This window comes from Hyalella azteca, unplaced genomic scaffold (genome assembly GCF_000764305.2).
Source record: "Hyalella azteca isolate HAZT.00-mixed unplaced genomic scaffold, Hazt_2.0.2 contig12323, whole genome shotgun sequence".
NCBI classification, from domain to species: Eukaryota; Metazoa; Arthropoda; class Malacostraca; order Amphipoda; family Hyalellidae; genus Hyalella; species Hyalella azteca.
In genome coordinates, this window is record NW_025942283.1 from 146,231 (window position 1) to 162,868 (window position 16,638).

The 16,638-nt window shown below is 38.3% G+C and overlaps 1 protein-coding gene across 1 annotated transcript; it reads right to left on the reverse strand.

The window, feature by feature from the left end:
• Positions 1–1,017: 1,017 nt before the first annotated feature.
• On the reverse strand, positions 1,018–5,893 carry LOC108680919. Its single transcript, XM_018169850.1, has 6 exons — positions 5,846–5,893; positions 5,337–5,501; positions 4,757–4,807; positions 3,746–4,339; positions 2,480–3,039; positions 1,018–1,045 (listed from the first exon to the last, which is right to left on the reverse strand). Exons 1-6 carry the CDS (start codon positions 5,891–5,893, stop codon positions 1,018–1,020), a joined length of 1,446 nt encoding a protein of 481 aa, XP_018025339.1.
• Between the last annotated feature and the right edge of the window lie 10,745 nt (positions 5,894–16,638).

Genomic DNA, 16,638 nt, shown 5'->3' on the forward strand with positions numbered 1-16,638 from the left:
CAAGCCCAAGTGTTTGATAACAATTCAGGAAACTGCGCAATTGTGAAGATTTCCTGGAGGCGTAGCACAAAATTTTACTAAAGGCAGAGATAATCTAATACTAGCTTCAGTATTATTAGGAATTTCTTACCAGGACTCCACTCCACTGTCTACTAATTGGCCGACTAATCTAGACACTGCGTCCCTAATCCCTATACGCTCCACGGCGCCTGAACTCGTTCCGAACGCGTAATAAACTCGACTCATATTCGTACGGTTCCCATAAGTGCCATCGAAGCCTTAGTTAAGACTTAAGAGTAACATTTTCGACTCAATACTCAGCCATGCATACATCGACAGGTTTGAGGTGTTTGTCGGACCACTAATTAATTGCCATGTCATTTAGTTGTAGAGTAAATAGATTTATTGCTGATTTTTAAGTTGCAATGTATTAGGTTTAGGATTTTGATTTTGTCAGTTTTAGTTTTCAATCACCTTAGCCGTGACCTCCAGCAACATTGCGTTTTACCTGTCATTGTGTCTAGTGTTCTTGCCGTGGAGGTACGTTAATCGATAGCTTTGTGATTATATTTGTGTTTGTTCAATTTTAGAAGTGATTTTAGTTTCGTGTTATTGATTATTTGTGCGTGTTAATTTGTTTATTATATATTCATTCTTTAGTTAGTTATTTCAAGCGTTATTTTGTTCTATTTTCAGGAAGGCCTCGATGTTCGAACTTGATACATGAGCCCAAGTTATGAACTCTATATTTGGACTTGATTAGTGAATTGAAAGTGAATGAACGCACGGTTAAAGTCAAGTTAAAGTGGTTAAAGTCAGGTTAGGATTAGGGTGTTAGGTTTGTTGTGTTTTGTTTCTATTTATTCATTGTTAATTATATTTACTTGAAACCGTTTATTCATTGAAGAAAATCCTTGGTATTGAAAAGTTTATTAAAGTCCTGAAGAACGATCACGTGCTATGTGTCGGGGAGACGTCAATTTAGTAAGAGATAGTCCCCCAACATAGTCAGACAAATTAGTCGATGTCCCTATAGTCGATGTCCCTATTAGCAATAAGGGACAAATTTGTCATTCTTCAACCCATGTTTTAGAAATGATTCGTATCGCAATCGAAAAACTTGTTTTGTCTTAAATAATTAAGACAAATCTCGTCTCGTCTCGTTATGTCTCGTTTCAAATCTGTCTGTCTCGTCCCGGTTCATAATTTACCGGGACACAAGTTTTAAAGTCCGGGACAGAAGTCTTGTCTCGGTTCATACGTTTATTCCGGGACAAATTTTACCCTCTGTCCCGTTATTTTTTTCCCGGAATTTTCTCGTCTCGTTTCGTCTGTCCCGGTTCATTTCGAGAAAATTATTTCGAGACGCAGGAGTCTAGACTGCGCCACTCTACAGCTTAAAATACCTCCGGTTTTAGTCACAGCATCACTCCATTCACTCCGGAGAAACTCTTCGATTATGATTCGTTTCTGATTACCTAATCAGACTCTTTACTTTGCATTGCTCTTAGAACTGTGAAAGAAGAAGTGCAACAATATGTTAAAAAATTGTAAAATTTTGTAAAACTTTTCTGTCATAGTTAGCTACAGTTAAAAATAGGGCTCACTATACATCCTAAACCGCAAACACCACATCACAAAAAAATTATAATCAAAGGAGAGATATAAAACACACATCAGAAATAAAGCCTTTGTGTAGGTACATATTTATCATCATCGCGAGTTCTTGTAGGAGCATCAACACAAAATAAGAAGCTCATTTAAAGCAATGACTGAAATAAATAGAAATTTTAAGCAAAAACCAAGAGAGCATCCATGGCTGTCAAGTCACAGAAATAGAACATGCAGGATGCGCAGCATTTTTTTTTATTGGCTGTTTGGGCCAATGAAATATAATTGCACATTTTCTAACAATTATTTATCATCTAAGCAAATTTCTCATGCTGGACATAGAATGAAATAAAATCACACCTAATCGATCGTCGATCGATTCACATTTGAAGTGCAACTCTCTCCGATAAGTACAAATTCTTACCAGCAGAAAATCCATACACGATTACGTATTTAGAAATTGAAAGCTGGATAAATAGCCAGGTATATCTGAATCACGAGGCAGCGCGATGTCAGCTAAGCTACAAAAAGCGTGATGTCAGTTAATTATTTCACTCCGTGTGGACAGATTATTCAAATAAGCCGCTAAGGTAAATTCCGGTTAGAGCGAGGAAAGAGCATCGGATTATATGACAGGAGCGGGTCTGGATACATCGATGATATCGGAGTCGGGTAACGCAAGAAGCTCAGTGGCCACCTCAGCTCCGGTGGCAACAATCGCACAGGGCAAGGCTGGATGGGATTATGCAGCGTATAATGAATGCCAGGCTGAGAATCGACCAGAGGAACAGGCAAAAGAGGATGTCTTGCTGGCGAATGTACAGGATAAGTTTGTTCAGCGATCCTTGCAAAATGTTTAGGAAATTGCCTTTGGAGTTCCATTTTAGCGAAGTAGTCAAACCCTTCAGGAGCGTTGGAAGGAGCAGTCTGAGTTACAGATATGCTGTCTCGCACAGTTATACGTTCTGCGGAGTGGCCGATTACTCCGCGGGAGAACAGTTTCTCGTACATGAACTCATCACGATCAGCGACGCCACTGTCGTTCTCATAGTTGTGGCAGCCCTCACGCATGTCCCTAATGCTGCGATTTTTGCACGAGTCGAGTGCTTTCGACATGGAACTGTAGTCCGACTGAGGCGACTTTTTAAACAGGAACGAGCACGCACTGCTGAACATCGGAGGCATATTACCTCGAAAAGGCGAGAACATCTGTGGCGCGGCACCGGCTTCGTTTGCTTGTGACACCAACGGATAAAATGGTGGCATGCGGTTCAGGTACGTTGAGTGCGAAGGAGGAAGCAACATTGGGGCTCCTTTATGAGGCGGCAGTGCAGGCGAGAAATGAGGGTGGATGAAACTTGGTTCTGCGGCGGGTGTATTTGGCCAGCCATCTTCGTCTTTGATCTCCTGTTTAATGGGTGCGGTGGCCTGCAAGTAAAGCTACAACTTTAAATACTTTGCATGGGCACTATCGAAAATAAAAGAGCATGTATTAGGAGTGAATGATACGACTGCATGGGGTTTAAAAAAAGACTTATCTCAAATAATCACAATATAAACAGAGAAACTACGGGATTTAACTGCATCATCTTAAAAATCGTATTTCGGTAACATATATACATGATCAAATTTTGCATGTGCATAATCATTTTCAAAATGATGAAAGATTCCAATCTGCGCGAAAGTATTTATTGTAATGAGCGTTTCTCAAACGTGAGAAAACTTTGGCTTCAAATTTTGCCATTTGAGATTGACATAAATAATGGTGATGGTTGCTATGATTATGATGATCTAATTATATAATGATCATAAGTTACTATGATGATAAAAACAGGCATGATAAAAATTTTCAAACGTATAATAATTTCAAAGTGATTTACGACAACAATCACCGAGAAACTTCCAATCTATGGTAAGGACGATACTGCTAACGCACACTAAATCTATGGCTTCAAATTATGAAAGTTAAGATAGACCTAATGATGATGATTGAAAGAACAATGATGATCTGATTGTATGTGTGTGATTGCCTGAACCTATTTTAAAGCGAATTACGTTGTAATGGATATGTTATGCAGTCATTTCTTCGAATCTCCTCACAGTAATAAACGGTTGAAAATCAAAACTCATTCACCTCGTAGATGGCAGCTGTCGCATGGCTGGGCGTGGGCGTTTGTGGGGAATAATTGGCGATGGAATAAGAAGCCACGGAAACAGGTGGAGACATCCTGCAGTCAGGTGGAGACATCCTGCTGTCAAGTGGAGACATCCTGCTGTCAGGCGGAGACAAACTGCTGCCAGGTGGAGACAGCCTGCTGTCAGGTTTCTCCCAAGAATTAGGGACGAGGTCGGGGTATAGTTGAACGTTATAGTTCGTCATGACGGTCGGCGGCAACGTTTGGGTGGCCCGAAACTGCACCAAAGTTGACAGGGCATCGGCTTGAAGGATCCCACTAGGGGGAGTACCCTTTCTTTTCAGAGGGGGTCGATTGACTGCAGAGCTTTTATTCGTGCGTGGAACGACGCCTGTTGAAGAAATCAGTCCAAAATGTTTGGATAAAGCTTCTATGGTAAGAGTGGCCGCTTTTATAGCCCCAACAATAGCTTCTTCACTGTTTCCCTCATCGTTGATGTCCCTTTCTAAGGCCTCAGCACCATCGTTCTGATGAGCTCCTTCGTGGCTCTCGCTTTTACTGTCTTCGTCGTCATCGATTTCACTTGAGATAAGCTGTGGACGTAACGACTCATGTACAGTGCAAAGAAGTGAAGGCGGACAGCCAACTAAAAATGTCAAACACAGCCGAAGGTTATATTAAGCACATTAGGGAACATTGGAAGATCACGTTAGTTCGCTTGTGAACTTGGAAAATAAGAATCGACCTCAAAAATTTAACGTAGCATAGTTCCCTGTACACAAGTCCGAGACATTGGCAGCAACGCCGTGTGCTGTTCAACAATGGAGATAAGAATGGCGCAAAAAGATAGGAAATCGAGTGGCTTTCATCATCATGAACAAGAACTACGCCGTATAAATCCCATCTCAACACTGTAAAGGACCTTGGAGAGCATTAACTTGCTTCTCTCAATGGAACTGCATCTCAATGTTCGTTAATACCCTACTTATCGCGGGAGTTATGTTACAGACCCGGACGCGGAATGTGAAATCCGCGATGGAGAATTTAGCGAACGATAACACCTTAAAAACATCCAATCTTATGTAATTTACTATCTCATGTAGGCGAGTGGCGTCACTGTCAGGCGATGAAGCTTCCAATTTCTGAGTATAAAATTGTACTTAAAGTATACTTTATCCTAATTCATAATTTTTTATTATTTATAATTAAGCTATATCGTTAATATTTGTATCTTATTTTAAATTATTTATGTTTTCTTACAATTGTAGGTATGTTTGTTTTGTAAAACATGCTGATCGAGTTCCGCGGGCTGTTTTCATCTGTCAAGCGACTTTCTTAGAAAATCGCGAATAAGCGAAGATCCCCAAATAATTTTCCTCATTAATATTTCTTAAAAACCCGCAATCACCCGATTCCAACGCGACACGAGTAAGAAGATAAAGTAACTAGTTACTTTATCTTCGCGAGGGTTGTTTCGTACTGGTTGTGCTATCAAAACAAAATTATTAATAATCAAATCCTTGTGTACAGAAAGGTTCGATATTAAAATTACCAGACTATCATGTTCATATTAACGTGCCAAAAGCTTACCTTGGCCGTCACGTTCGCCCGTCGCACTCTCTGCTGATGCTTCATGATAAGCCGACGCATGTCGGTCAGGTGACAGTATGCACATTTACAATTCTCGAACTGGCATTTTCCTTTGTGACCACGCTTTTTGGAGAACTTTATGTGGTTGCGGCACTTGTCGCACAACTGAAAATAATATTGTTACATTATTAAACTGCAATTATTTAACCTTACAGAAGTAATAACTACCTACTCGACAGTATTTTAAATTTTGTGCGATCAGACGTAAACAACTCAGTTCACAGTGAATCTAAGTAACATTTTTTAGATATTCTGGCTCGCTCTGACTTTTGTACCTTGCACTTGTTAAATATTGACAAGTCCGTTAGATTATTTAATATATTTTTACACTGCTTCTTCTGCTCCAGCCCACTGATATTTTAAATTTTCGAATTTAATACTTTTTTATGAAAATTAATTGCACATCAATTCATCAATTACTTGCATCAACGAAAATTACTTGCACATACCTGCCTACTGGTGAGCCCATGCTGAGGAAATATGTTATTCTTGGCCATCTCACGCCCCTGATGGCGCCATAAGGCCTGTTGGTAGCGCATCACCATCTGCGCCTTCGTCGTGAGCTGGCACAGCCAGCAGTGGCAGTTCTTATGCGTGCATACGTGCCCACTCTTCCTACTGAATACGTTAATGATTGTACGTTAAATTTTTATATGATTCAAAATTGAACACTTAGACACAAACTACAAGGCTCGACTAGAGACAGTACCACCCTAATACTAGCTAAACAGCATTTGGTTTTAAATTTTATCTACAACAGGGGAAGTTTAAATTAATGATCATTATAATACTTACAACAAGCATACGTTATTGGGAGAATCTGGCAGTTTAAAAGCCAGGCACAATATAAATTAAAAAAAATTATTGCAAGCGTCGAAGAAATAAAACAGCTTATTTATTGAAAATATACAGAATAGAATATAATAGAAGTGCTGGCATTGAAGAAATATGCCCATGGCCTGTTGCCGATTCTTGAACTTTTCGTGACTTGATTCACAAGGGATCCGGCCTTTGGAACCCGATCTTTCCATAACTGACGATTGATTGAGATAGCTGCTGTTCTTATTGCCAGGAGGTTAAAAAAGTTAAGAGGTCGTAACTTCATCAGCCAATCATTGACGGCCTTTCAAGCAAAATCCACCAATCATAGACAAGAAATAGAGCGTAAGTACTTTCGTTCACTAAGCGAATTTTGAAAGTATGGCCCCTGGTCCGTACGCTGCTAGACATTTTAAGACTGAACATATGTTCCTGCATAGCTCCGTCTAGTCTGTTTTTGAAGGCGTTCATACTCGGAGCGTCAACGATGCTATCAGGGAGGCTGATCCACATGTCGGTGACTCGAAGCGAGAAGAAATGTTGTCGCATGGGTGTGTTACAACGCAGTTTTTTTAGTTTATAGCCGTGGCGCCTGGTGTTGGTTATTGTTTCAAATTCTAGTAATCCTTCTGGGACTTTGTATAAGCCATGAGTATACTTGTATACTTCAATGAGGTCCCCACGCAGACGTCGATAACTGAGGCTTGGAAGCTTCATAATCTTTAATCTTTCCTCATAGGACTTGCCTTTCAAGCCCGGAACTATTCTTGTTGCGCGTCTTTGAACACTCTCTACTAAATTTCTGTCCTTTTCAAATTTCGGTGACCATACGACGTTTCCAAACTCTAGGTTCGGGCGCACGACAGCAACAAACAACTGCTTCATCGTTCCTGCATCTAGAAACTCGAAAGAGCGTCTGATCAGTCCAAGTTGTTTATTTGCTTTATTAACTTGACCTTCAATATGCTTATAAAATTTCAACTCAATTACGATATTAACTCCTAAATCTTTTTCCATTGTCGACTTCGACATCATCACTCAGTCGTTGCCACCGTGTCTTCTCATACTGTAATCTTGCTGTTCATTATGCTTGCCAAGGTGGATAACTTTACATTTGTCAGCGTTAAAACGCAGCTGCCACTTATCAGCCCATTCAACCAGCCCGTCAAGATCACCTTGCAACTGTACTTTTTGCGACGTATTCTTCACTGTATTATAAATTTTTGTGTCGTCAGCATACATCGAGCAAACGCTAGACACAGCTTCTGGCAGATCGTTTATAAAAGCAACGAATAAAATAGGCCCGAGAACGCTTCCTCGTGGCACGCCGCTGCGCACTGAAACCCAGTCTGATACGGACCCATTAATACTTACACGTTGTCGCCTCCCTACTAGAAAATCTCTGATCCATTAGAGTACATTACTCTCAATTCCCAAGGACCTAATTTACGCAACAGCCGCTCATTTGGGACACTGTCAAATGCCTTGGCAAAATCAAGGTACAATGATCTACTGGCTCCCTTTCGTCCAGCAGGCGGGTCAATTCGTTCAGAGTAGACAAGAGGTTAGTGGTGCAGGATCTCCCGGCAATAATGCCATGTTGACAGTCTTATAGGAAATTATTAGCAGTCAAATGATCTATCAATCGATCCATCACAACAGATTTCATTACCTTGCAAACGACACTTGTCAATCTGACAGGGCGATTGCCCGGCAGCTTTTGTCACCTTTTTTGAACAATAGTGTCACTTGAGCTTCTTTCCAGTCAGCCGGCAAGATCCCTTCGTTCAAAGTTTTTCGAAAAAATGACGTCAGAGGGCCGGCTAGGACAGTTTCTAACTCTTTGAGTAATCTGGGGTGGAAGCCGTCCGGTCCACATGACTTGCTTGGATTTACAGCGATAAGGCGCTTGAGAATCTCTTCTTGTATTTTAACACATGTTAATTCAGAGCCGACTGGGCACTCCTCAATAGCTGGAATGCTGTTCAAGTCCTCTTCAGTGAATACGTTGCTGGAAAAAATGATTAAGTACGTTAGCCTTGCCCTCATCAGAGGATAGGTATCTTTCGTTGATCTACTTTTAAATCAGAAATACCGTCCTTCATCTTGCATTTCGAGCTAGCATACAAAAATGAGGCTTACGGGTTCTTTTTTGCATTTTTAGCAATACTTTTTTTTTTCGAGGGTTTTTACTGCGGTACGACAGCTTTCTTTAGCTTGATTTCGAGCTCTTGCGTATAGGTTATAGTCAGCATCGGCACAAGTCTGTAAATAACGCTAATAGGCTTCCTTCTTTGTTTTCAGCTTAGCTAAAACTGTTCTGTTCATCCACCGAGTTTTTTTTACTCCACCAAGCTTAATTTTAGGTACACACGCATCAACTGCAGACATAACCCTGTCCTTGAGAAATGACCATGGCCCAGCTACATTCATGTCCTTAATACGGTTCGAAATATTCACTGAATTCACTGCTTCACGGAGTTTATCATAGTCGCCTTTCGCAAAATTCAAACGCTCACGCTTCCGAGGCGTCTTTTCTGTACAGCACTTAAGTCTGAAAAACAATGATTGGTGATGGCTTTTGCCCAACGGAGCCTCGTGGCGAAGCTCATCTAACATTGATTCATCACTAGTAAACACCAGGTCTAGAATATTGGGAGTCTGTTTACTTCTATAATGGGTTGGTTTGGTAACGTGCTGGACTAGGAAAGAGTCTCTCACTGCCTCCTTAACAAGGATGCTGGGTGATTCTCTTCCCTTTGAGAGGATCCATCCATCCAGTCTAGCTCTGGATGATTAAAATCACCAACGATCGACTTTTGTGACCTACGGAAAGTCATGCTCGGTAAAAGATTGTTTAGTACTTTATCGTTATCAGAAGAACTATTTGGTGATCTATAAACAAAGCCTTTGAGGAGGCTATCTTTGCCTTTTAGAGAAAGTTCGCACCACATTGATTCTCTAGCTGATTGATGTTCTGCAGATAACTTGACTTGCTGGGCCCCATAAGAGGTTCTAACCCACAAAGCTACACCTCTACTGCACTGCTCTTCATTTAAGTTATGAAAACAATCAAAACCTGACAACTGAAATTCAACAGGTACAATTTTCCCCCCGGGATTTTTAGGGAGTGTTTCTGTAATACAAATAATGTCTATGCACTCGTTTTCAGTTAATAGTTCACTTATTTTGTTTAAAACGTAATCCGAGTTCGTGTAAAAACATTTTCAAGCTTTTTGTGCACTTTCACTTTGATGCATGCGTTTACTTCTCACATTATTTACAGGCCTGGATCTATGGACATGATTTCTTACTTGTTTTTCAGCTCCGCTGACTGACCGTATATGCGGCCGGTGTTGTCTTGACATCGTGAGAGTGGTTGACCTGAGTCTCCATGCTTTTCCGCCTGAGTCTCTCCTGCAATTTCTTGCGAAAATTTCCTCTCTCTAAAGGGATAGCATCCTTCTTAACGAAGACTGAATTTAACTCTGGGAATTCACTTAGTTTTTTCGCAGCCTTGAACACATGTCCGACCTGGGCTGTATCCTGCACCAGCAGCGGTCTACAGGTGGTAGCGTCTTTCGATAGCAGCCTCTTGCATGCCGTTAAATTCACAACGACGTTTAGTGCCTTGGCACAACAATCAGTTATAAATGCAGCATCCGAAGCATTGCTTTCTGGGAACGTTAAACCAAACAAGGTTAAGTCTTCTTCTCTCTCTATTCAGCAGTTCACGAGTGCTCTCGCTGGCGAGATTAGAGATGACCTTTTTGCGGCCTTTGCCTTCTCTGTTATCGCTATTTTCTATTCTGTGCAGATGAGCTTTCATTCCCACCAGCTCGTTTCGTAACGAGTGTAATTCGCTACGCAACAAGCTTGATTCTTTCCTGTGGTTCTCCTCCTATTCGGCTCTTTCTCAACTCTTACTTGTTGGTTTCTTCAATTTTGGCCTTAAAGACTGAAAACATGGAAAAGCACTTCTCTTCCACTATCTTTTCGCTTTTTACAGCGCTAAGTGCAGGTTGTTGGCAGTCCTGGCAATACCAGTGTACTGACTTGCTTTTGCGAATAACCGAGCAGTCTGTCTTGCTCAACTTTGCACAATTGTTGCAGATGATATCCCCGCAACGATCACAGGCGATTGTAGCATCATTGATGTTAAGCGATACCAGCTTGCAAAATTTACAAATTTCCCCTCGCTCATTTTGCGATTTGATCTTCGCATTCGGTTTAATAGGACTGGAGGCCTTTTCAATTAATCTCTTTCCTCTCTGCCCAGCCATCATGAAATGCAAGAGCTAAAAAAACACAAGTTAAAACTGAATCAAGTTGAGTAAAAATTGTAAAGTTTCCAAAGTGCTGTAAAAACTCGGTTACAGACTTGAGAATAAGCGGCTTTCAGAAAGCGGCGATGTCAGCGGCGGTAAAGGTGTTCAGGGTAGAGGAGGTGAGCTTGGACATGAAACAAAGGCTGTATTGTTCTACGCTGGCTAGGCAGTGCATGTTGCCCTCGCTTGCTAGCGACCCTCACTGACTCTAAAGCTCGCGTTATTCAAGATGAAAACACTTCTACTATAGGTTTGATCTTTCTATTCGCACTCCTTTTTACTGACTTCACTGAAAATTCTGTCATTCAGTGACACGGATCATAAAAAAATGCGAAAAGAGTTCCGAAAACGGCACAGTATAAGTTAAAAGTTAAAAATATAGGATCACAAAACACGAGCGTCCGCTCTCGACCACGGCTGAAACTTGACTCTCAAGAATGTTCTCATACACTTCGAGGACATTCTTCCAGAGCGTAATCTGAAACCGTCCTAATAACTGCTAATTAATTTCAAAATTATTTTCACAAGACTCAATAGAGCCGTTATGATTCTAACAAAATTGTTTGAAAAATAAAAATTATCATAATTTAACCTGGATTTTAGTACGTCAATATAAGTTACGATATTTACAAAAATTATCAAGCAAGTTGGAATAATATAGAAATATTGCTCTTCCGCCAAAAACATAAAATGAAATTTTCGTGATAGTTATGCATCCGGAAAGTAAATCCAACATCTTATTTTGAAACCACTGTTCCATTCGTAATAAAAATGCTGAGGCAAGATTCTCAGCTTAACAACTATCCTGATTTTGCAAGAAGCAAGCAGCCACCTGATGTCGCAATCAATCACAAAATGTCGCAAGCATCTTCTGATTACGCAAGCACGCACCTAATGATGCCATGGTTTTTGCAGAAAGTGCAGTGTTGCTTTCGTTTCTTGACGGGTTGCTCCCCAGAGGCGCGCATGTTCTTGTTCGTGCTGGGACGCGTTCCCCTGCTTTGCCGTTCAGAACAAGAAAAATTAGGTATAATTATTCAGTATAGAATTTACTCATATCTTGTCTCGACTGCAAGGTAGGTCTCTGAGCCTAGTTTCCGAAATATGCAGTCATAGCAAGAGTCGTCAGTTACTAAAAATTGCCATGGGGCTGAAAGAATTATTATTTTAGGCAGGTTTGATTGAAGACCAGAGAGTTAGTTTAACTATAAATTTTATTTTTATTTTATTTTGATATACCGAACAATATTTTTCGTTTGCGTTGATAAATCGGGAATAAGGTTACCGAAACACATTTTAAATTTGTTGAAAAAATTTCGAATGTTTTCACTCGAAATGTTTCTGCTCCACATACATTCTGCTCTACGACACATAGAGAAAGGAAATTTGGAGCGACTTAGGCACAAAAGCACGTAAATAGGATACTCGAAAAAGAGATTTGGACAGAAATTATTAAAAAATAAAAAAATTGAAGGTGCTCATGAATTGATGCTCCAAATTACTCATAGAACAGCCTCAAAATTCTGAACTGGAGTCCAATTCTCTTGATGATGAGGGCCTCAGCTATCGCGAGTCTAATGGCGTCGGGGCAACACGGTGCTATATATTGCATTCCTCCAGCATCGTTTGTGTGATGGTCTCGTTGTGGGCCTCCATCAGGTGGTTCCTTGTAGTGGTGGTGGTGGTTCCCGATGTAGTTCATACTAGAGAGAAGTCTACAACCTTCTTAACTGCCAGAAAATTTATCTTAATTGCAGGGGTTATTGATCACTACATTATTCTGTATTTTTTGTTTTTATAATATATCAGTAGTTTAATTTTATTATTAGTTGTGCTCAAAAAGTTATAAACTATATACGAAGGAAAGGTTAATCTGCTTTATAACCGCTGATCATTTGATTGTGGGAGTAGATGGTTGGAACGTTTGCATTCGGCTTCTGTTCATCAATCAAACCTGTTTCAAAAACAAATACAGCCCTTTTAAACTAATGAAGAAGTATTCTTGCATATATAGGCATTAGGCACACCACAGTATTTATCTTCGGACCTGTAAATTCTTAATCATCTGCACTTTCAAACTGCAGACTCTTTGAATCGTGTTTATTCAGTGAAAGGAATTTAAAAATCATCACACAATGAATATAAAATTAAGATTTATATAATGATGCATGAATGAAGCATATAAATATAGCGATGATCCATTCTATCATACGTAGACAAAGAAATTTAAAAAGAGAGAGTATGAAAAAGAAGGAATAAGAAAGATAATAATGGCACCACATGTCAAGTGAAATCAAAAGAGTGTTTGTGGTAAACAGGAATAAACGCATGTCATGTTTAATTTATTGAAACGACGCCAAAAATTATTGACTGCTATTTTTAAATCGCTACCAGTCAAGATGAACATTTAGTATGAGTCGTCCATCACGCACCAAAATGCATTAGGGACGAGCATAAACTTCCCGGGAGCTACAACTTTTCATGCTTTGGAATGAAAACGACTCGTGACGTCAGCTTGCAATTAAAAATTATCATCAGACGGGCTATAAACCGTCTGTGCTATGTATGTAACATTAGTGATGTAAACTTTATTATATAAATTCGACGCTGCTTAGGGATCACGACTTTGTAGATGATATTTTTATACATTTTTCGCTGTTAAAGAGTAAATTTCTGATATAATTTTACATATAATAGTAGTTAGAAATTAACATTAATAATAGGCGCAGTCAGGATACGGAAAGAAACGAACAACATGAACCTGAAATAAGTGAGCGACCGAATGAATTGTACCGGACATTTTTTAAATGATTTTTTTTCACTTGAGGCGGCTGAACAGAATTGAAATTATTGCCCATTCAAGACCAAGTGAATCGTAACATAACGAAACTTCTGCAATAATTCATCAGACCAATCTAAGTTATCAAACCAATCTAAGTTATTCCTAATGAATATCATTGGATTGCATTGAACGGTATTGAGTTGCCTTTTGTTGATTTTAATGATTTTACCAACGTCACTGGCGCTCTTAGTCACTCATGAAAGCTCGACGTGGCTTGAGGATTTGAAATGGCTTGAGGATTTGAACGACTTATAAAAAGTGATCCATGAGGCAAAATAATATCGACTTAATTTGTCCATTACAACATAGGCCTATATCTTTCAGATGAGATTTCATGCAATAACAGCCTAAAAAACTTTTAGCGCCTGAAGGTCGGTTAAACTTAAAGTTTACTTATTAAAATATTGTCATTTACATTACTTATTATATTTGTCACATAATTAATTTATAACAACAAAAACTTTCCGTTAACCTCTCCTATCGGAACAAGTCATTTTATATTTATAATATATATATTATTGGCAATTTTCTTATTATTTTATTCAATATATCGAACAATATTTTGTTATTTTGTTTTTTTGAGTAGCATCCTATTTACATAATTTTATACATATGTCGACCCAAATTTCCTCACTCAATGCGCCTTTTAACTTGATAACGAATGATTGAAACATACGAAACGTCGTTAACGAAATAAAAATGTACATTGGTACCCTGATTTCCGATTTACCAGTTCAAACGAAAAATATTGTTCGATATATCGAAAAAACTTATAAGAAAATTGCCAATAAAACAAATTCTCTGGTCTTCAATGAAATCTGCTTAAAAGAATAAATTCTGCCAGCCTATATACACAACTTGTGTCAAATGCACAACTTGTGTCTTTTTACAAGATATTAAGTAGCATGAGAACCTATTTTCAACACGCGAATCTTAGACTGTCTTTTCTTCTTGGTGTTTATCACACGATACAAGAATAACTCACAGAAGCAGGAGTTTGAGCCGAGAGGTTAGTTCAGGAGATTAGTTCCAGGCACAATTAAATAGAATAAAAATTTTAGATTTAAAATGAAATTTCGTTGTCAGAACTATGAGGAGAATTATTTTAAGTATAATTTTTCATGAATAGTCGTTTGGTCAGCATATAAATCAACTTAGTCTTCTTAGTATAAGGATACACCAAAGTTGACGATACTACAAAATTTATCAATATTTATTGGTTAAATAGTTGATACCCTCAATTTACTTTTGCTGTTAATGCTGTAGCCGACACCTGTTTGTCGGTTCATCATACGAATCGTTTTTTGCCAAGTTGCTGTACATTACATATTTCTCTCGTGTTGTATCTGATATGAGGTGGAAATTGTGTTTGTAACTATAATATCTTATTGAACAATGAAATTTATTATTACATACTGTACTTCAGACCAGAATATTTTGCTCAGCTGTGAATGAAGCTTAGATAGATATAATGCACGCTCTCTGTCAGAAACAGAAATTGGATCACTGCATGCTGCAGCAAATGCATGTGTCTAAAGAGTAACTATATAAATGATTTTTAGAACAAATAATATACGTTTAAAAATTACTTTTTGAACACAACACTTCCAAAGAATCCAGTGTCTCCAATCTTACAGATGTACAATGAATTTCTCATTTAATTTTCGAATATTAAAAAATTAATATTTCAATTTTTTTAATATATAAAAATTTTTTTAATATATATTTTTTCAAATTAGTTATTCTGTTAATTGATTCGTGCATCGCTTCTGACTTCACACAAGTGTGCAAAATTACAGATCAATTAGACAGGTAAAAGTATGTCAAATATCAGTTGTAAGATTTGTAGCTGACAAAATTATTTTTTTTAATTTTTTTAATATTGAAAAAATTAATTTTTAAAATCATTTATTTTGACATTTGATTCATGCATTGTCTCCAACTTTACACAAGTGTGCAAAATTTCAGATCGATAGGATAAGTAGAAGTGTATTAAATTTCGATTACAAGATTTGTAGCAGACAGACAAACAGTCAAGAAGTGAAGTTAAAGAGAAGTGTTGTAATAAGAAGGTCAGTTTTATGGTGCTGACAAATGATATTAAGAGTGACCAATAATTAATTTCTGATGATTTTTAACTTCATACTATAGAGGCACGAGTTAAGTATTTGAACGCATTTTCGCGGAAGATTTTTTTTTGTAAATCAGCACATAGCACAACTCAAACAGTTGCCTTTCATTTATTAAAGATTTTTTATAAAAAAATTACCGCAACATTCCATCTTCTGCAAGTTTACCTTTTATTATTGGCCCACATAAAAATTAATAATAAAAGCTGCACACATATCCAGAGATTGTGGACAAAAAAGAGAAACGCCTAACATTTCGATATCATAAATTTTGAACATGTTCCACATACTGAAAACTTGATATATTTTAGTGTTTTGCTGTTTATTATTGCTGTTAATTGATATTTATGCTTTTAAAACTTAAAAATAAGAACGAAAGAGGGTTTAAAATGGATTTAGCTGAAAAGGGGGTTTCAGAGAGTTCGACTGAAGAATGAGTCACAATTCTTTTGAGAACAAAAAGTAAACGATCAGCGTGCGCTACGGAAAGGCTTTCAATTTCGTTCCATAGACACGAGATATTTTTGTACGGAAACTTCATTGATTTAATTTGATACGTTTGGGTAATCCCAAGTCTCAGAAAAACACTCTTAACCGATCAAACATTGTATCCTAACAAACTCGATGGGAAAAATGTCAAAAGATTAAATTGCGGCAGATTAAAAATAAAAGATGACTTGGAATGCTACACCCTAATTTTCTACACCCCTTATGCTGCACCCACTCATAATTTTTCAGTAACATTAGAGCATAATACATCCACTTTCTGAGGCGAAATATACGAAGACAATCATGTGGCGAACGTATTCAATTCATTAGTATTGGACGTTAAGTTTAAAAAAATTGCAATTCATATAAATGACATAAATTTCGTTATAAAATGATTTAGAGAAACATGGGGGCATTAGAAATTCAGAGTAGAGTCAGGAGGGAAAAGGAGTGAGAATCGATACACAACACTACCATAGACGCTCAGCGAGCAACTGAGCCCAGCAATGCAGTGTGCATGATGGAGACCGCAGCTGAGATTTGGTTAGTCACGAAATGCTTCCTGTCCCAGGGAATGATTTATAAGCCATTGAAAATAACTTGCATCATTAAGCAACAGTAACTTTCAGCTCTTT